This window comes from Euphorbia lathyris, chromosome 6 (assembly GCF_963576675.1).
Source record: "Euphorbia lathyris chromosome 6, ddEupLath1.1, whole genome shotgun sequence".
In the NCBI taxonomy this organism is placed as follows: domain Eukaryota; kingdom Viridiplantae; phylum Streptophyta; class Magnoliopsida; order Malpighiales; family Euphorbiaceae; genus Euphorbia; species Euphorbia lathyris.
The window spans coordinates 24995987-25017275 of record NC_088915.1 but is presented as its reverse complement, the minus strand read 5'-3'; the positions used below and the strand labels follow the sequence as shown (position 1 = coordinate 25017275).

The 21289-nt window shown below is 36.4% G+C and overlaps 2 protein-coding genes across 7 annotated transcripts; one reads left to right on the top strand and one right to left on the bottom strand.

Moving 5' to 3' along the window:
- Positions 1-4399: 4399 nt before the first annotated feature.
- LOC136233875 (pentatricopeptide repeat-containing protein At3g04130, mitochondrial) lies at positions 4400-6895 on the top strand. Of its 3 annotated transcripts, XM_066023599.1 has the most exons (3): positions 4400-4492; positions 4738-6349; positions 6524-6895. In XM_066023599.1, the coding sequence occupies exon 2, from the start codon at positions 4758-4760 to the stop codon at positions 6324-6326; it is 1569 nt and encodes a 522-aa protein (XP_065879671.1). In that variant the 5' UTR covers positions 4400-4492; positions 4738-4757; the 3' UTR covers positions 6327-6349; positions 6524-6895. The 3 variants fall into 3 exon arrangements, with proteins under 3 accessions (XP_065879671.1, XP_065879672.1, XP_065879670.1); XM_066023600.1 differs by having other exon boundaries at positions 4438-6349; positions 6528-6895; XM_066023598.1 differs by having other exon boundaries at positions 4438-6349; positions 6493-6895.
- A 674-nt stretch (positions 6896-7569) lies between these two features.
- On the bottom strand, positions 7570-12654 carry LOC136232508 (calcineurin B-like protein 1). 4 transcript variants are annotated; one of them, XM_066021705.1, is made up of 9 exons: positions 12362-12654; positions 11808-11990; positions 10812-10894; positions 10261-10320; positions 9945-10053; positions 9765-9817; positions 8734-8814; positions 8082-8194; positions 7570-7971 (listed from the first exon to the last, which is right to left on the bottom strand). In XM_066021705.1, exons 2-9 carry the CDS (start codon positions 11884-11886, stop codon positions 7908-7910), a joined length of 642 nt encoding a protein of 213 aa, XP_065877777.1. In that variant the 5' UTR covers positions 11887-11990; positions 12362-12654; the 3' UTR covers positions 7570-7907. The 4 variants fall into 4 exon arrangements, with proteins under 4 accessions (XP_065877777.1, XP_065877778.1, XP_065877776.1 ...); XM_066021706.1 differs by having other exon boundaries at positions 11808-11984; XM_066021704.1 differs by having other exon boundaries at positions 11808-11961.
- Positions 12655-21289: the final 8635 nt, after the last annotated feature.

Genomic DNA, 21289 nt, shown 5'->3' with positions numbered 1-21289 from the left:
TGAAAAACCTCCACAAAATCCAATAATAATTGTGTGCATATAACATCCACAAATTTTTAGAATAATATAAATTATTTTAAATATTTTAAAAGATGGATATTTTGCTAACTTTCATTAAAAAATTACAGCAAATAAAATAAAGGGTTTTATGACATTTAACCTCAGAGGAAAAGGGAAAAAGAATCTCACGTTCTATACGTTTTTAAAAATTGTTCTTCTTTTTTTCTTTTATTATTTTTCTTGTTTTTCTAATCATTTTATATAAAAATTCAACCAACATTAAGAAGTTTTATACCATTAATTTTGTTTGATTTCATTTTGGTCTAATTTGGTGGCCATTGGAGTTAAGGGTTGAACTCGATTTTCTTATTCTTGTTCATAATTGTCAACAAATTGGACAACCATTCGTATTTTGATAAAAACTTTTTCATACGAACTCCGGTTGCAACGATTTAAGTTGCAGAATAAACTTAAGACGCAACTTTACAAAATAAAATTAGTTTGCAGTAGACTTGTTCATAAGCCCGCTATCTCCCAGCTCGCCCAAACTTGCCTCTCATGGGTTGAGTTTAGATATGTATATTTGAAAATTGGTTGAGTTTAGTCCAAACACGCTCAAGCATGCATATAAAATGGGTTGGGCTTGGGATTTGCCCGAACTCAACCTGTCCAAATCCGCATCTCATGGGTTAAGCTTAGACATGTATATTTGAAAATTGATTTGGCTCAGTTCGAACTCGCTCAAGTTCGCACATTGATTGGGGTGACTTTAAGATTTGTTTTGAAAGTAAGAACATAACCTGGCTCGACCAGCGGTTATATTATATACATTTTATAAATGTTTTTATTACCTCTGTTTAATTTTTATTACTTTGTTAAATATCTTTTCTTACATAAGATTATCTTTGTTAAGTTTTATTGAATTAATTAACTAAAATTTTAATTTGTTGTATTTTTGTTGTTCATATTTATAGTTTAATATTATGTTTAATTAAATTTTTTAATATAAATATAGGGTTAAGGTGCAAAAATACTTCTAACGTTTACAGCAAGGAGCAATTTTACTCTAACGTTTACAAGTTAGATCGATTTCAGATATTATTATAAAACACATATATTTTGTTTCTTATTTTGCACCAATTGCATATGAGTTGGTTCTAAAAAAATATTTCTTATTTTTTGTGATTTAACAATAAAATTGGAGATTAATATTTATAAATTTGATGAAATTTTTGAATTTTTTTTGTCAAACTCGTACAAAAGACAGTATATTTTTTTAATTTTTTTTAAATGTCACACTAATTATATGTTTGTGATATGTTTTTTTTTTTTGAAACCAAACAAAATGGTATGAAGAAATCAAAGAAGATTAATTACAAACTATAGAAACCAAGAAATCAGGGATAGAAAAATCACTAAAGAAACTAGCATTGGACCGTGCATGCCTAGCCATATCATGAGCCGCTTCGTTCGCTAATCTCGAGATGAAGGTCACAGAATAATCTGGACGTCTAAGTAGAATATGTCTGATATCATCAATAACCACTCCCACCTCTGAGCGATCTGAAGCAGTACTAAGTAATTTGTCTGTAACCACCTTCGCATTACTCTCAAAGATTACATTACTAAAGTGCTTAGACTCACAGCAATCCAAAGCACTCTTAATTGCAATAGCTTCAGCAAGAGGGACAGAAATAACACCCGCCCCAACACTACTAAAGCAAGCCAAAAACTTACCCGAATGATCTCTAAGGACTGCCCTTGCGCCATACCGCTCCACGTATGCGAACAAAAATGCATCCACGTTGCACTTAGCAAATCCTACCGGCGGCCCCTGCCATTGACCCTCAATCGCACTTCCATGTCTCCTCCTCTTCCTGCCGACTCTAGTGTTGGCCGCCTGCCATTCCGCCACCGTCACATATGCCCGTCGAACCACCCCCTCAACGCCTTCATCTTGGCAATTCCAAATAGTCATGTTTCTATTTTCCCAAATAGCCCAAAGCAAAGCAATTGTGATATGTTATTAAGGAGTGATAAAATGATGCACATATGAAATATAGATAACAAGATTCATGATTGAGAAGACAATTTGATGAATAATTTTTCAAATTGATCCAACTTGTCAATGTTAGGGGTAAAATTGTTCTTAACCGTCAAAGTTAAGGATAAAATTGCACCATTTTAGATGTTAGAGATAAAATTGCTCCTAACCATAAATGTTATAGGTATTTTTGCACATTATCTCATAAATATATATTAGTTGGGTGGGCTAGCCGGTTGACTTTAGGAATTAGTTTTCTTATCTTGGTCCAATCTGATTAAGTCCGATATAAATATAATACGAATTGAATTGTACTCGAAGATAGAGTACACTAGTGTAAAACTCGATTAGATTCGGTCCGGCACAGCCCATTAATAGATATAGTTTGCACACATAAATTCAAAATCTAAATGTGACAATACGAAGATTGATGCTAGATCAGCGGTGTGTAATGAACTTGGAGTCTCTGAAGTCAATGACATGGGCTTTTATCTAGGAGCACCGATTGTTGTAGGAAGAAGCAAACTGCAAACATTTGGCTTCTTAAAAGATAGAGCATGGAAACGCATTAATAATTGGAAAGAGAAATACCTGTCACGTGCCGGAAAGGAAGTCCTCATCAAATCTGTGCTTCAATCGATCCCAACCTATCTGATGAGCATCTTCCTCATGCCAAAGGAATTCTGTGACGACTTCAATAAAATGCTGAACAGGTTTTGGTGGAACTCATCAGGATCATCATCTTCTGGGCTTCATTGAAAATCTTGGGAGAACCTTTGTTGGCCTAAATCAAGCGGAGGACTCGGGTTCAGAAATACCCACCTATTCAACCTTGCCTTACTTGCAAAACAAAGTTGGAGGATATTGCAGAATCCGGATTCACTGGCGACTCAAATACTTAAGGCTCGGTATTTTCCTAACTCTGATTTTTTGCAGGCTCCTTTGGGTCATAACCCTTCCTTTATGTGGAGGAGCATCCTGGCGGGACGTGAATTGCTTGTGATGGGTCTCCGAATGAAAATTGGGAATGGTGAAACAAGCGCAATCTGGAGCTCCCCGTGGCTTCTTGATGATTCCCTCCCTCTCCCTACCAGCCCTCTCGATACCACACTACCTACTGGTCTGGTGAAGGATCTGCTAAATGAAAATGGCGCTTGGAACCTTGATCTCATCAGTAGAATCTTTAATAGAAGGGATGTCCAATTGATCTGTTCAATTCCGGCGCGAAGGAGGCAGCGTGAGGATGACTGGTTCTGGCCTGACGAAAAGTCCGGTAATTACTCAGTAAAGAGTGGTTATCTCAAAGCACTTGGATCCCACCCTTCTAACACGACAAATCTCTCTATGATTGACTGGAACTTAATCTGGAATTTACAGGTGGCCCCAAAAGTTAAAAACTGTTTATGGAGGATCTGCACAAGCTGCTTACCGACTATGAGTAACCTGGCTTCCCGGCGAAGCTCCCTCCCAAACTGTTGTCCAATATGCAACGCTTATGGGGAAGACGATCTTCATGTGTTTATCAGCTGTCCGCGAGCCTACAGAGTGTGGCAAATCTTCTTTCAGGACAATAAGGTATCGACGGTCACAGATCTCATCTTCTGGCTTTCAAATTGCATCGGAGGGGCGTCAGGGACGGGAAATGAAGTAGCGATGCTTTGCTGGAGTATTTGGAAAGCGCGGAACGATAAGGTTTGGAATAACAGGGAACAGACACCAGAGGAAATCCACCGTATGGCCTTATCGGAATTGCGCGACTGGAGAGAAGCTCAAATCGTCAATCTAAAACACCCCCAGCCACAGTCGATCGTAATTGCAAAATGGAAGAAACCGTCGGAAGGAAGCTATGTGTGCAATATTGATGCAGGTGTGGATGACCAGAATAAATTCAGCTCCTATGGGTGTCTGCTGAGGGATCATCAGGGTAGATGTTTTGCTGCTAAAATGGGGCACCTTGCGGATGTCACGGACCCCCCGTTGGCAGAGGCAATGGCGGTAAGAGAGGCTTTGTCCTGGATTAAGGATTTTAACCTCAGCCATGTGGAGGTCCAATCAGATTGTCTCGTGGTTATTAGTTCCATACATCAGCAAAAACGTCAATTATCTTATTTATCGGATGTAGTGAATGATTGTTGTGATTTGTTAAGAGCCTTGAACTCATGTTCAGTCTCATATGTAAAACGTTCAGCGAATTTAGCAGCTCATAGCTTAGCTAAGACTGTTACATCTAGATCTGTTCATGGTGAGTGAGCCTATCCACCACCGATTATTTTTGATTTTATCGTTTTTTATCTTAGTGAATAAAGTTTATCTTATTCCAAAAAAAAAAAAAAAAAAAAAATCTAAATGTGACATTTTAGGTTCCCTTCTTGAACGCATGATTCAGCCCCAAAACCACCAACCGTTTCCCCTTAAACCCACTTCCAGCTTCCGTCTCTTATTCATCAGGTATGGCTTCGGATGCTATTTTGTTCTACACTTTTGCAGTGTTTTCTTATTACTGAATTTTTGTGAAAGCTATCTTCTTTTTTTAATCTGAAAATTACTTCATTTCCTAGATTTTGAGTTTAAGATGAGTGGTCGCTTCATGAAAATTGGAAATCTTGGCCAAGTTACTTGGGTTAAATTCAATCAGTATATTTGAAAATCACCTAATTAAACACCAATCATGCTCTAATTCACTTGGGATGCAGGTGTTCCTTTGCAGTTTTCCATGGTATCCCTTATTCGTAGCTGTCTTAGAACCAGAGGGTTCCTTTTTGACCCATCATTTTCTTGTGCCCTTCACCATGCTTCCTTGAATTATTCTTCTGCTCTTTCTTCTTTGTTTGATTCTTCCCCTGTGGAAACAGTAGAAACTTCCCAATTTGAGAAACCTAAATTTGATCGTCAAGAACAAAATCAACACTCAGCAATAGCTAGCCAATCTGACATAGATATTCTGGTAAAGAAAATTCGAGTTGGGGTCAGTTATAATGAGATTTTCCTATCTCTTATGGATGATCAAGCGTGTAATCGCATACAGATTTCACATGATCTTGTTGAAAAATTGCTTTTCCGGTTTAAGGATGATTGGAAATCTGCATTTGGTGTCTTTAGATGGGCAGAATCACGAACCGGCTATGAACATACACCAGAAGCTTACGATTCCATGGTTGATATATTGGGGAAAATGAAACAAATGGATGAGCTGAAGGCATTCTTAGAGGAAATGCAGAAAGGAGGTCTTGTTACACTTAAGACAGTAGGTAAGGCTATGAGAAGGTTTTCTGGAGCTGGAAAATGGGAAGAAGCAGTTAGGTTGTTTGACAAGTTAGGGACTTTTCAGTTAGAGAGGAACACGGAGTCTATGAACTTGTTGCTCGACACACTTTGTAAAGAACGCAAGGTTGAGCTGGCCCGTGAGATCTTCTCGGTGCTGAAATCGCACATTTCTCCAGATGCTAACACATTCAACATTTTTATTCATGGTTGGTGTAAAATAAATAGAGTTGAAGAAGCATGCTGGACCATCCAGGAAATGAAAGGACAAGGTTTTCCCCCTTGTGTTATAAGCTATTCCACCATAATTAAGTTCTATTGCTGTAGATCCGACTTTGTCAAGGTTTATGAGCTCCTTGATGAAATGGAAGCCCAAGGGTGCATACCAAATGTTGTTACTTATACTTCTGTGATGAGTGCTCTAGCCAAGTCAGAAAAGTATGAACAAGCTATAGGAATAGCAGTGAGAATGAAGACAATAGGATGTAAACCTGATACGCTTTTTTACAATTCTTTGATCCATTCACTAGGGAGAGCTGGTAAATCAGACGAAGCTATTCATGTTTTCGAAGTAGAGATGTCAAATGCTGGAATTTCACCTAATACATCTACTTATAATTCAATGATTGCTATGTTATGTCACCAAGGTGAAGAATTGAAGGCGTTGAATCTTCTTAAAAAGATGGAAGGCTCGATGATTTGCAAGCCGGACGTTCAGACTTACTATCCGTTGCTTAAGGCATGCCTTAGAAGAGGACAGGCAGATAATATGTTGAGGCAGTTGTTGGTTGAGATGGTGAAAAAGCATAATCTGAGTCTTGATGTCTCAGCATACAAACTCTTGATCCACGGACTCTGTAAAGTAAACAAAATTGAGTGGGCTTATTGTCTCTTTGAGGAAATGGTTGGTAAAGATATGACACCTAAATACCAGACTTGTCGTTTGCTTTTGGACAAAGTGAAGCTAAATCATATGTATGATGCTGCTGAGAAAATTGAGACTGTGATGCGGAAACTATAAATACAAATAAGCAAGGAATACAGGTATGACATCAATTTAATTGTTTGAACTTTTACTTTCCCATGATATATATTCAGTTTTTTGCAGTTTTTATTTGCTTAATGTATTATGCATCACACTGGTGGTAGCTCTGGACCTATAAAAATGGGATGATTTGAAAATGCAGAATTTTAATGTTGTGGTCCTTGTGGATGTAGTCAGACCTTGCATCCTACGAGGCAACTGAGACACGGGATCTGGATGTAAACTTTTTAAAGCGCCTGTGACTGTTTTGAGAATCGAAGCGAGTGCAAGTCTACATATCAGTTCACTGCGCGCAAGGATCGCAGGATTCAAAAATGATGAAATGGATCCTTTCCTTTGCAGTCTGCACATCATTTTTAGTTGATACATATACTGGAACAAGGAGTACATTGTCAAATTGGTGCAGCTGATTGAGTTGCTCAGCTACAGAGCTGTGAAAGTTTTCCTCTTGTACATTAATGTTGAGACATTTAATTGATCAATTATTTTTTTGTTCAATTGATTCATGTTTCTATAGTATAAACTATTAAGGAAATATTCTTCTCTCTTGATTGTTTGGTTACAATCAATGTTTAGATGAAAATACATGACACTGAATTCAAAGATAAAAGTCTTTCAGAGAATACATAGAAATTCAAAAGGTTACAATCAATGTCAAGAAATCTTAAAGTTCTCCCATGTTTTCTCTTATCCAATTTCTCATGCTTTGTTTGTGGCAACTATTCTGAAACTTTATCCTAGATTCAAACAACTATTCTGAAACTTAATTCTAGATTTTACACTAAATTTTGCTGATTTATTTTCAATTACCTTGACAACTGCCCCACTTGTGGAGGTTGAAAATTTAGTCTTATAAGTATTGCTAAGTCATAATTGCCTGATGTTAGGATTAATTGCTGCAATTTTACATCCTTTGGCATTTATATGGGTCTAATAATTATATCAAGTATATAATTCCATTCTTTTATATCATGTTATATTTTCCTACTTCATACCTACATAAAACTTACTGGAAAAGCAATGAATTTGGAAAAGGAATTTTGGAATTATGGGTGAATTTTAACCTGCATTAAAAAATGACTCGTATAATTGCAATCAATAAATTATCTATTATAGAACAAAAAATTAAATTATTACAAAATTTTATGAGGGGTGAACGTTTAACCCTCCTGAATTTTGGAGTTTCTCAGGCATATAATACAATATGATACACTTCCAGTCAGAAAAATCTAACATAAAATTCCACTATATCCTTCTGCATACATGATTTCAATTGTAGTATAACCACCCATAAAACCACACAGAAATTCCTACAACTACATTAAAAAAAACAAAAAAAAAGAGAAAAAACTCACTTCTCTTTCTTTTTTGGTAAAAAAAAACTCTAATTCTCACTGTAAAAAAAGCTACTGTTTACATGAATGAAAGATGGAGTGATGTTAGTTAATTTGAATAATGGTACTTTACAGTAACGGATTTTTTTTTCTTTTTTCTTTTTCTCAGCGAAAAATCCAACCCGTTTTTTCATTTAAGCTTTTATGAAGTTACTCATCTCTTTCAAGTTGCAATTTCATCCACCTCTGAGTTGAAAACAAAACTAGGAAATGTCGTTGTGATATCCCTGCAATTATTTTACAAGAAAAAGAAGTTAAAAGATAACCCAAAAAAAATACAATACAACATGAAAAATGCAGACCCAAAGTAATCCAGAGGCAGAGTGGATTGTATTACCTCAGGTAGGGAAGAGTCATGATCTTTAACAAGGATGGATTTTTACATACAAAGTTTTTCCATTCAGCAATGTCTATCTTCCCATCATTGTCAACATCTGCCTCTAAGAATGTCTGTCAAAAAATTCAAAAATTCCATGTGAAATAAGGATACTCGAATATATAGACTTGAACGTTGTCAGATTAGTCGAAATTTGAACAGTTCAGAAAAATGGATAATCTGATTCATAGACTTACTAATAACTACCCTTCCTCATTTCATACTTGAAAAAGTCAAGTAACACAGGTAACAAGTAACATAATTTGTTTGCTGATTGAATAGGTGTTTAGTCATATATAACACAGGTGATCCATGCGTAGGAAATGATTATCAAAGTTCATCACCATCCATTGAAACTATGTTTGATTGTTCCAATATAGCATGACCCATAAACAACATAACAACCTGCAGGGATCTAACTTAATTTTGAACTTAATTGTTCATTAGTTCACTGTAAACCATCTATAATTCTTAAATATGGCTTTGGTTGACATCCCAGCTTCCATTCAAATGATTAATGGACAACCAAGCTATAAAATGGATGTCGTCAAGGACCAGAGTCCACAGAGGAGAACATAAGTAGTTTATATCCAAAGACAAAAATTGAACTGACCTTATCAAGAATTATCTCAATTGTCTCATCAGCCAACTTCATTTCCGACTCACAAAGAAGTGCAATCAGCATTTGTTTAACCTGCCAAAATAAAATACAATGAAGATGCCTACAAAGAATTTTAAGTAAAGCAAATCATCACCTAAATGAGACATGTCAAAATTCTTTGTTTCATTTTTTTCGTATAATAAACGTGTGTTTGTAAATACTTATTTAACATAGAGAAAGATTCATTTATATTTTAGGAAGAGACATCAAAAGAACATTTTAAAAACATATTCCAAGACATTCAATTGATGACAAGGAATTCAATTCATTATGACCTCAGAAACCACACTTCTGAAGTTAGTTGCTACACTGATATGCATAAATAGGTTTTCTGATGAAAGTTAAATTACCACAGCGAAAGAACTTATTCTTTTTGTCTCTTGAAAAAGTAAACAATCTCCTATCTAATCACATAAGAAAAAAATCTGACTGTTTCTGGACACAGCAAGCCATGAAGTGACGATCTAATCAATGGCATGATTATAAGAGAAAATACATTGGCGAAACAGGCATTATGAACTGGCACACAAGTAACCGTAAAGCATACAGAAATTGACAGACACTGCCACTTTTATAATAAAGATACATAATGTCATAATCTAACGTTTTACCAACCTCCAACAAGTAAAAACTGAACATAAACCTGCTCCGACACCAACTCTTTAGTGTCTTAATCTACCTACAACTAAAAGAACAAAAAATCCTACATTACTCTCATCAAAAGGTGTGCCCTAGTTAAGTTTTGTCATGATTTTCAGTACTGCAATTATATTTCAGGATGTCAGATATTGGGGAAAACTACATCTGGGCATGAGACCATTTTAATATGCATGGCGGCCTTCTGGGATACAACCAAGCTTCCTTTAGAAATATGCCCTCAAACAATATGATATTTTTGTTTTCTGAAGCCAATTGTTTCATACTTGTATGGCAAGAAGGCAATGTCAAGTTACAGAGGAAAATAAAAATAACTGTCATCATACCTCTTGGCGCTCAATAAATCCAGTATTGTCCAAATCATAAAGCCTAAATGAAACTGCAAAGTGATTACAAACAATAAATTTAAGTTTAAGAAAACTGTGCAAGAATTGATATAAATAACAGTGGAAGACAAAAATGCAGCTGTGCAACTGAAATTCATCACATATATTTGTTGAACTTACAATCTATCTTGTCTTCCTGGGGGGCATTTGGATGGAACACACTGAGTGCTCTAACAAAATCACCAAAGTCAATTACCCCTTTGTGCTTAACATCGAAGAGATCAAAGATCTGCATGAAAATAATATTTACCTCAAAGTCTATACTAAGAAAACAAAAATTACAAGGCATTTTAACTTTTTACTATGTCATGACTGATCATAGTATTTTAGGCAACATCAGTGTGGAAAAAGGAAAATTAGTGCATATATTAGATTTGTATCCTTTTCCACCAGGTTTTAAATTAAATAAAGAGAATACAAAGGGTAAGAAGAATACCCTGTTAGCAAACAGATTCTCTCTCTTTCTGTTCTTGAATATAGCCAATTGAAATTCCTCCTACAAACACAAGGAAAACCCGTTTAAGGCAACATTCAAACAGACATTTTCATGTTAATGCTGTCTTTGTAGTCCACATGGACATTGAAAGATAAGTCTTATTCCAATCATTTAAGCACAAGTATCATACCCCTGCTGTAAAGCGGGGCACTTAACTTCAGTAAATGTTGATAGAACAAACTACAATCAGCATAAAAATAGAATAGAACCAGAGCAACAATAAAAAAAAATCATTGAAATAATAATCAACAGTTAAATCCGACATACTACCATGTTGCCAATTCCCTCAACACCTTCCATCAATTAAGTAAACATTAACGAATGCATATCATAAACCATTCCAATACATTTTCCAAAGAATTTAAGCCTAATTTCCATATCGAAAAATTGAGTAGAAACATAGGGGAAAAGCACTACAATCTCTATTATAAAAGCCCCTGACACAAAGAAGAAAAAAAGAAGTCCGAGATTGGATCATTATTGCATCGTACCTTGTTTATTAACCCATCATCAACAACAGAACTGCTAATGCTCTTAAATAGCTCAAAAAGTGCTTCCACTTCACTAACACTAACTGAGTGGGAAAAAAAGAAAAGGAAAATAGTTAGAGAGACTACCCATTGAAGCACACAAATGATGGGAGATCAAAAGCATGATAGGAATGAAAATTTGAGAATTCAGTTTTTCAACCACACAGATCTAGCTTGAAATCAATTTGAGGTTAAATTAAATGCTATGTTGCACGGAAATTCTTCTTCATTAGGTTCTGCGTTTCGTGTCCGTTGTCCGTTTCCATTACGGTTCCTAGCTAATTTTTCTTAGAAATAATGTTTCCCCGTTTTTCCGTGCAACATAGATTCAATGTTAACCAAACACCTTGTAACTCAACTTTCTTCAGACAAGTGTGATCGAAGATTAATAGGATCAGAAAACCACCAAATATAAAAAAAAAAAAAAAAAAAAAAGGGCGGCCCGGTCGCATTACGCGTCCCCACTGAGCGAGGGTCCGGGGAGGGGTCCCACCACAAGGGTGTACTGGGGCCCTGCCAATTTATTTGGCAAGAGGCCGCTCCTAAGACTCGAACCCGTGACCTCTTGGTCACACGACAACAACGTTTACCGTTGCGCCAAGGCTCGCCCTCAGAAAACCACCAAATATAGATGGAAAAAAAATATTTTGATGCTTAAGATTTTCAAAATAAAAATGAAATATTTTTCTCAGCCTTTTTTATAGACCTTTAGAGCAATATAAACATTAAAGTACACGTATTAAACAGAAAAGGGGACAAGAGGGGCTCAAAGAAAAGGGGTCAATGACTATCAACGTTGGATAGCTGAGCACAGAAATCTAGTTTGAAGGATCCAAGAAACCCCAAATAAAACCTTATTATTATTATTAAAAAATCATTAAAGATTGTAACTGATTCTTCTTACAGTAACAATCTGGATTCAAAATTAGTGAACAAAACAGTAGAAGAAATACTCACATGCTGTTTGAGAAGCAAGAGCAATTGGGTCCTCGTGTCCAGGAAATTGTCTAGCTACTTTAGAACTAAAGCAGCCCATTTACTGGTGATGAAGGAAGAAATCACAGCCACGGCCAACACTGGACTCTGATCCTACTCCTCAGCCCTTCGCCTACTACAATTTATCACCAAAACCATCTTAACCTTGCAAATTACAAACAATCCCAAATTTCGCAGACAAGAACAGACCAAAACAAAATCAGTAATCGGTAATTCCTTCAATAAAATCTGCATGGTCATGTTCATTGGTATATTCAAAGATTATAATTTATAAACACATGCAACAAAAGCCTCTTTTACGAAACCATGAAAAAGAAACAAGTTGTTGAATCTAATAAACTTTCTCAGCCCTTTTCCGATTTCTGACGCACAAGAAAACATCGGAAGCAAACAAATCAATCAATTTTTTTTTAAAAAAAACAACGAATCGTGAAACCCCATTAAAATTGTTACACATAACATTGAAAAAAAAAAGGCGATTAAACAATTTTATTGAAATAAGCATAGGAACTCACCACGAGATTCTGAGTCCAGAAAATACCGTGTCCGTAGAATGGAGGAAATTGAAAAAATAAAAAGTAGAATAGAACTATTTATACCAAGGTATTAGGAACTAAATATAGAAAGGCGGAGAGTATGGAGAACAGAAAAGAAAGCAGGAAGGAGAGAGAGAACAGAAGAGAAGAGAGTGTGGTTTAGCGTTAAACTGCTCCGTTGATTAACAAACTATGTTTTGGTTAGCTTTATAGGATCTGATCTACGGCTATTATTCACTTTCCTTTTTGATTCCGATAAATATTGATCCCTCCCTGCTCTTTTTTGTTTAAATTATTAACTACATTATTGAACTTAATACTATTAATTTTAACACGCAGCCAACTTCGAAACGGCTTCCATCGCGGACGCGGAATCTTCTTTTTTTACCCTCAACAAAATCAATGTGGGTTAATTATAAAACTGACCTAATTGACAGGCGGTTTACATTCTTAAACTTATTATAAAACATCTTACCAAATAAAACTTGTTATAAAACATCTTACTAAATTAAATATTTTTATGATAATTTTTCCGAAATACTTTTACTATATATATATATTATCACTTAATACTACTTATACTTCACTTCCCATCTATTATGCAATATAATTTCAATTTCATACATCAATCCAAAATCTAACCTCTTCATGTTCTTAGAGATAATATTCCTATTATCCTGTAAAGAGATTCCTATCTAGTTAGAGTCTCAATTTGTCTATATTACTAGCTAGGTAGAGTTTCAATATTCCTATACTTACATATTGTATTCCTATACAAACTCCAATTGTCTCACTATAAATACAAGGTCTTAAAGCCAATACCATTCAAAGTGATTCAAATATTATTGTGCCTATTACTTCTCTCTCTCTCTATCTCCATATTATTCCTGTATATCAAACTATACATCCAACACATGTAAGTATTTTGTTGATTTTACATATTTAAATTCCTTTATATAGTATAGTTCTATGTATTTTTAGTTAGTCTGCATCTTGTGAGAATGAAATTTGGAAGGTATATCCAACTCAATGGGTTCGCAGGTTGTGATTTTGCTCCGTAAAAATCGTAAACTACGAAGCACAACCCAAATTATTCTTGAATAAGGAATAAGGGAAAATTAATAGAAATAATGGCAAACCATTATTCCTTCTAAAAGAGATATTTATGCATGATTAATATGGAATTAATGACAATTATTGCAGGATTAATGTAGGGGTGAATATGCAAATAACGGAGAAAATGAAGGAGTTTCTAGCATTATGCCACACCACGTGGACCATCGTGAGATACGTCATAACGAGATACGCCCGATGAGAGCAAGTAATGGGGACCCGCCATAGCTCTCAAGGAGAGCGTACATACGCCTTGACGGATCAAAGAATACGAAAAGGCGTCTTTATTACCATCCATGAATGGAAATAAATACAATTAAATGGCAATTAATAGCCATTAAAGGGGAATAAAGACTTGACTGTTCGAATACTCCAACTCTGAGGGTTTCAAGGATAAATGATGGGATTAATGGAGAATTGATAGCAATTAAAGATGAGTAATGACATGACTGTTCATCTACATCTCCATAACATCCAAATATCATACATGGGGAAAAAGGATAATTAGACAAAGAATGAAGGATCCGCCATCAATACTCTTATGGATAAGGATCCACCGATGAATCTCCAGATGGCGTATCGAACAAGCCATCAAAGTGGCGGATCACATAGATTCCTCCACACGCTATCCGTAGTCAAGCCTACGGGAGACTCGCCATCATGCCTCGATCCGCCCGTCGAACGGTTAAGCCGATTCCCAATAAAGGCAACTAATAACCCATTAATGAGCTAATGGTCATACTTGAATAAGATCAGTAACCGCCATTAATGAGGCATTAATGGAGACTTTCTAGTTGCCAAGAGTTACAACTACATGACTATAAATAGCTTGCATCCCAAGCTATTGAGGTACACTTACTGATTCTCTACTTTTGTGCTTACAGTTTATTCTCAGAAATATTTCTGACTTTGGCATCGGAGTGTCCCCGGCCGATCCCAATGGCGCCTCACAGGGAAGTGCTCTGATCAAGGATTTTTTCCACTAGTTATCAATTGGTGCGGTGAAGGTGGATCTCTAACAAACAGAAGATCACAAAATCTTGATTGTATAGAGTTTCACAAAGAACAAAACAATGGAGTCAACGGAATAGAAATCACAATCTCAAACCTTGGCTCAATCAGTACAACAAATCTATCCAAAGATATAGTTCTCCATATATTGGTGGGAAAGAGTTTTCTACATTAAATCTGGAACTTTATGATGAAAAAGATAAGTTTCCTCCCATTTCTTATTCCATTTTTAATTAAAGAAAATTGAGATCTCTCACTCTTATAAAGTGCTATGAATATCATTACATGTTATTATGATAAATCTAATAAATTGTGAAAGATAAAGTAATAGACACAAATCTTTCATTAAATCTTGCATGCTCAATATGCCTTATATTTTTATGCATGACGAGTATAATATGTCATTATCATTGAATTAGTACAAGATGCATGTATAAGACCCATCATCTTGAGATTTACAAAAAAACAAAAAAACAAAAAAAAAATCCATCCATTCAAGGTGATTTTGTCATTTGATGTTAAAATGTCATAAAAAGGCTAGTGTAATTACAGATCACTTAGGTCTGATCAGTCTTTTGGATGAACATGCATATAATTATTAGAAGAAATTACAAAGAAAATCATATTTGGTTTTTTAGGGTACAATTCACCATCATCTATTCACCACCATCTATGTATGACTTTTCTCATATATAGTACTTTTAATATCAGAAATTCATATTTTTGAATATTGTTTTGTCAAACAGTTATTTCATCCCCTTTTTTACAAGGATGTGTTTATTCATATAAAAACTGTTTATTTGACATTGTTAGAATTTCTTTTACCAACGTAAGAGACTTGAACATATTGAATCTATTTGTGATTATCATGTAATTGTCCCTAACTATTAAGGCCATTCTGGGATGATGAATTACCAAATTGGATAAACAAAATTTTCATGTCCTAAGCTAACTACAAAAGAGTGTAAGTGTCAGTTTTGAATAAGAATATTAATTTATGTAAAGTTCTTAGGATATACATAAGAATTCCTTAAAGATTGTTTGGATGATTGTATATGAAGGTAGGTGATGATGAATTTTGAACAATTTTCCTTACACCCCAAATTGGAGGAGAATCATGGTACATGTATTTTTCTTCCAAAATTACCCTTTGTATTTATTTTATTTATACAAATGAAATGATATAAGAATAATTTCACATATAATTATATTAGTTTAATTACACTTCATCCTAACAAGGTATTAATGATCTCTGAATGCCATTAATGCATGGATGCACAATATTGATTGCAAGTAAATACCAACTATGTAAGATATCTTACCCAATATGGAATGTCATAACTTTTATGATGTTTAAAATAAATATGCTATCTTGGATATTAATGTGCATTGAAATACAAAAGGACATTGTTCTTAAACCATTTTCATTATGGTTATTTATTGAGAATTCATTATGATATTTATGTGTAGTAGTAATCTTTATGGTTATGACCGTTATATGTGGTATTATTAACACAATCATGAATAAAATTCTATTATGAATTTGTTTGACATATAATATTTACTCGGTTTTATCCTTTGACTAAGTTCATTCTAGAGTCAGGGACCAGCGTAAAGGAATTACTAAATTGATTCCAAGATGAACTAAGAATTCCATAAAGAGACATTGCATCGTACATGATATTTGCCAACAAAGGTCAATGCAAATAGTCTTTCACTATAAAGTCAGTTCCATGGATCAAGCCATTGATTCCCAAGGTAAGTGAATATAGTTTTTATGCCTTACCAAAATCTTTTAATAATGGACAAGATATGCCCCACTTCTGGAGTTCTTTTAGTACTAACCCATAAGTACAACGGAATCACTAATACTGTAACAAACGCCAAACACTGGCATGAAAAGTAAAGCTCAACCCAGAGAGGTGTACATTCGAAGTCACTTCAGAAAAATTCCTTGACTACATCATTAGCCAAAAAGGAGTTAGAGCAAATCCAGATAAAATAAAAGCCCTACGAGGTAAAAGGTGAAAAGAGCGCCTGAATGAAAGTTCCACAATGGGTGAGAAAGATCTAGAGGTTGAACGGGTGGATCATCGTACTAGAAAGATTGTCAACAATCATATCAAGGTATAAAACAATTCCTAGCAGAACCACCCTTGATGAGCAGACCAATCTGAAGGGGAGACCTGCATTTGTATCAATTTGTCATGGATAAAGCTATGTGCACCGTGGTTATTCAAGAAGAAGAAGGTCAACAGTTCGACATCTATTATGTTAGCAAAATGTTGAAGGATGCGGAGACAAGATATTCGAAGCTAGATAAAATGGCTTTGGCGGTTGTGACGACATCCATCCGTATTAAACCATAGTTCCAAGCATAACCCCAATATGATCAAGATCAAGATCAAAAGATGGCTTCACCACCATGATTCAACATTGAACACACAGACGATGAGATTGAAAGGTGAGTGTATGCCGCTCTAGATACACAAAAGAACAATGCGGAAAGATACGCCATCTAGTTAACAAGAATTCTCCATTCACAGCACGGATCATGTGGTACGAGGCGGATAAAAGGTTTAAAGCTTCCAACTTGCCACAATATAAAGGAGAAGAGTGCAATATAAACGGGACATTACATATCCCGAACCCAAAGGATGGGAGTATGTAACCGTTGGAAGAAACGCCAAAGCGTATTACAGGTTCCATAGAAGAAATGGCCACCACATTTTTGAAGATTGCTGGGAGCTGGAAAACTAGATAGATTTGTCTAGAATAACAAATAACAAGACGACAAGCAGAAGACAGATCCCAGAAAGAAATTCAAAAGTGTCATTAATGTCATAGCAGATGGACCAGTGTATCAGCCATCCGTGAAAAAAGCAAAAATATCCACTCTGGATAAAACATCCCTCAATTGCCTCTTTTGCAGAAACAGGTCCAATAATCTCTGCACATACAGATGCGTTGACGATTGAAGGATGGGAGATGAAATGAAGCGAGTAATGGTAGATACGGGCAGTTCTTGCAATGTCATCACCAGAGGTGCATTCACCAAACTAAAGGTTGATCTGATCCAAATAGAAACAACCATTGTTGACATCATGGGAGTGACAGGTCACACTATCCGGACCAAGGGCCAGGTAACTTTGGAATGCAAGCTGGCGGATAATGATCAAGCGTGGATTGGTGATCTGGAGTTCTCTATTATGGATGGACAATTAGCTTATAACATCATTCTTGGGCGGCCGTTCATCTCAGAGGATGCAGCCCTAATTTCCATCCGTCGTCTGGCATTGTACATTCCCACCAGCAAAGGATGAGTAATGATTAGCGGGAACCAAAAGGTGGCTCAAAAGACCTACTCGGCGTCACTATCGATCCGCCCACAATCCAAAGAGGACGAAGGTGAGGAAGATGAACTTGTCACTACAGCTTTGGGCGACATAGGAATGTTCCTTATTGCTGATGGAAAGCGGGTGCGGATCGCCAAAGGATTAAAACCTGATATCAATGAGGATGTTACGAAAGTTCTCATTGAGTCTGAAAGTGTGTTTGCATGGGAGAATGAGATCCGTACAGGAGTAAGCCCAGATGTGATTACTCATAAGTTAAACATCATTGAGGATGCGGTCCTAGTTGCTCAGAAAAGACGAAACCATGGGCCTAAAAATCAATATTTTTACGTATTCTTATATGTGCATTAAACTGTTATAATATCCTATATTTTATAATTTATTCTTTCTTGCCATACTTCTTATATATTCATTTGCCTAGTTTTGTTCTATATCTTTCCAAATTCTATAGAAGAAGAAATAGCAAAGCTGAAGAAGGCAGATGTAATCAAAGAGGTGATATACGCCCAGTGGCTGGCGAATGAAAAGTTCCACAGGCGGATCAATTACCTCAAAGATAGGACAATTGACCCCATCACGGGCGGATCCTCTTTCCACAAAGATAAGAAACACAGACCCTCAAGAGCTTTCAAATGAGCTCAACTCTCTCCTCAAAGACAGGAAAAATATTGGTCACCATCAAAAGCGGGTTAAAATTATCTCAAACATGAGAAAATTACACCCTAAACTTTCTCCTCAAAGATAGGAGAACAATAATCTCAGCGGCGGATCGATCTGTTGAAACACCTTTCCACAGGATTTTGATTTGACAAAATTAATTAAGTGAAATTAAATATTCTATAACACATTAAGTTTAAATGCTTTGATTTATTGTTACTAATGTGTTTGTTCAATGTTGAGTTTATAATTGTTATAAGACATAAAGATCATAAGGCCCAAGCCCTATATGGAAGTCAAGGCCCAAGTCAAACAAGCCCAAGATCACTCAGCCCGCGTATCTCCAAAACGCTGTCGTTGAAGTAATGAAACGCATACTGAGCAAAGAAGGATCGAGAAGATCCACGTAGACAACTTCGGTATGAAGCTGCTGAGCTGTCTCGACAAAACGTACAAGACAGCCGTTGACCACAAGACAGCTTCCAGACAAAGTATTTCCTCTTCGAGTAAAGATTAGAAGACACAGCAAGCTGTCTGGTTGACGTTACCCAAAATGGAGGAACATACTGTCACACTGACCGAAGAACAGAAGATGCTGGAATCTGATTGGCTAAGAGAACTGCTGACAAACTGAGTGAAAACGACCTGTAGCCGTTTCCCTCCAACGGTTATTTCGAAATTCGAAATAACCAGAAGCTCTCACAGCTCTCTATAAATAGAGCATTCAGAATCCACATTCCACAGAGAACTTTGAGCAAAAGCCGTTACGCTGATCAAACATGTACAAAAGTTCTCCATCAAAAGCAAAGCAAATTCTTACACTACAAGCTTATTCATTTGTGTAAAAGTCTAGAGTGATTGATTCTCAATCATCCAAGGTGTTCTAGCAATTGTTGTTTAGGACAAATCTTAATCATTTCTAGGAATAGAAAGGAGAGGCTGAGTACTCGGTTTTAAGTACTCAGCGGAGAGATTAGGATTGAGTAGAAGTATAGAGGAAGGTACTCTTGTCATACTCAATTGCTGATATTGTAAAAGGTTTGAGGCTCTACCTTTAAAGAGCTCAGTAGAGGATTTGAAATCTCGGAAGTGTTCCGGGGACAGGACGTAGGCTTAGAAGAAGCCGAACCTGGATAAATCTGCTGAGTGAAGTATTTCTAAACCTTAACTCCTTATTTATATTGCTTACTTAAAACAAACTAAAACTGACTAAGTAAAAGAGGTCAAGCTGAGTTGTGCGTTGCCAACGAATTAAGTCAGGAATAGACTCTAAGTGCTATTTCCTGATCTAAGCAACGAAACTGACCTAGTCACTAGTTGACTAAGCCAGTGTCTTATCGATTGATCAGCGCCGCTGTCATATAATCTTTTCTAAAAGAAAAGAAATCTGCCCTAATCGTTTTAAAAGGTAAAATAGTTCCTAACCCCCCCCCCCTTGGAACTATACTTGCAACCTTACAAGGGACCAACAAGTGGTATCAGAGCTTAAAAGCTCATTACTAAAGGTCTAACAACCTTGAGTTGATCCATACCATGGGCGAAAACAGCACTCGGTTTCTCCCTGGAAACCAGACAACTCAGATATTACCTGAGGGGCTGTCCATTACCAGGCCTCCCCTATTCTTCGGGTCAAACTATACCTTTTGGAAGAATAGGATGAAGAACTTCATTCAAGCTACAAACATGAGTGCGTGGCTATCTATAGTCCAAGGCCCGTTTGTACCTGTGAAAGTTGTTGCTGGCCAGTCAGTTGTTAAAGCTGAGGTTGAATGGACAGAGGATGATCTTAAGAAGCTTTAAAACCATGCTTCGGCTATCAATATGCTTCACTGTGCACTCGATGCTGCAGAATATAACAAAATCTCAGGTTGTGAGTCGGCACAAGAGATCTGGAAAAAGCTGGAAGTCACCTACGAGGGAACAAACAAAGTAAAAGAATCCAAGGTGAATCAGCAGATGAGACTGTACGAGCTGTTCGAGATGAACAATGATGAGGGCATTTCAGACATGAACGCAAGGTTCACCAACATCATTAATGAGCTCAAGAGACTTGGGAAAATCTTCACTGAGGAAGAACAAGTCAAAAAGATACTCAGGAGTCTTCCAAAAGACTGGCAAGCAAAGAAGACAGCAGTTGAGGAAGCTCAGGATTTAACCACCTACAAATATGATGAACTCATCGGTTCATTGCTGACCCATGAGATATCCATGAAAAACTTTGAGGTGAAGGAAAAATCTGATGATAAGAAGCAGAAGTCACTTGTCATGAAGGCTGATTCCACTGATGGGAGTTCAACTGATGATGAGGAGATGGCTATGTTCACAAGAAAGATGAAGAGGCTGTTCAGGAAGAACGACAAATATTCTAAAAAGCCTTACAAAAAGTTTGATAAGTATAAGGCTGACTCAAGCGACAGCAAATACTGAAAGGACAGCTCAAAGCCCATTACATGCTTTGAGTGCCACCAAGATGGCCATATTAAGTCAAACTGCCCCACGCTGAGGAAAGACAATAAAAGTGGGAAGAAGGCAATGGTGGCTACTTGGAGTGATAGTGATGAATCTTCATCAACAGAAACTGAGGCCACCGAGTCAGCGAAGATATGCTTTATGGCTGACGAACTTGCTGAGCCATGCATTTCTGAGCATGCTGACCAATCTGATGAGTCAGATAATGAAGAGCAATCTAATGAGGTAATCTCACTCTCTCAACTCAGAAATGAAATAGGTAACGCCCTGAGTAATCTCTATACACTTGTTAAAAAGTGTA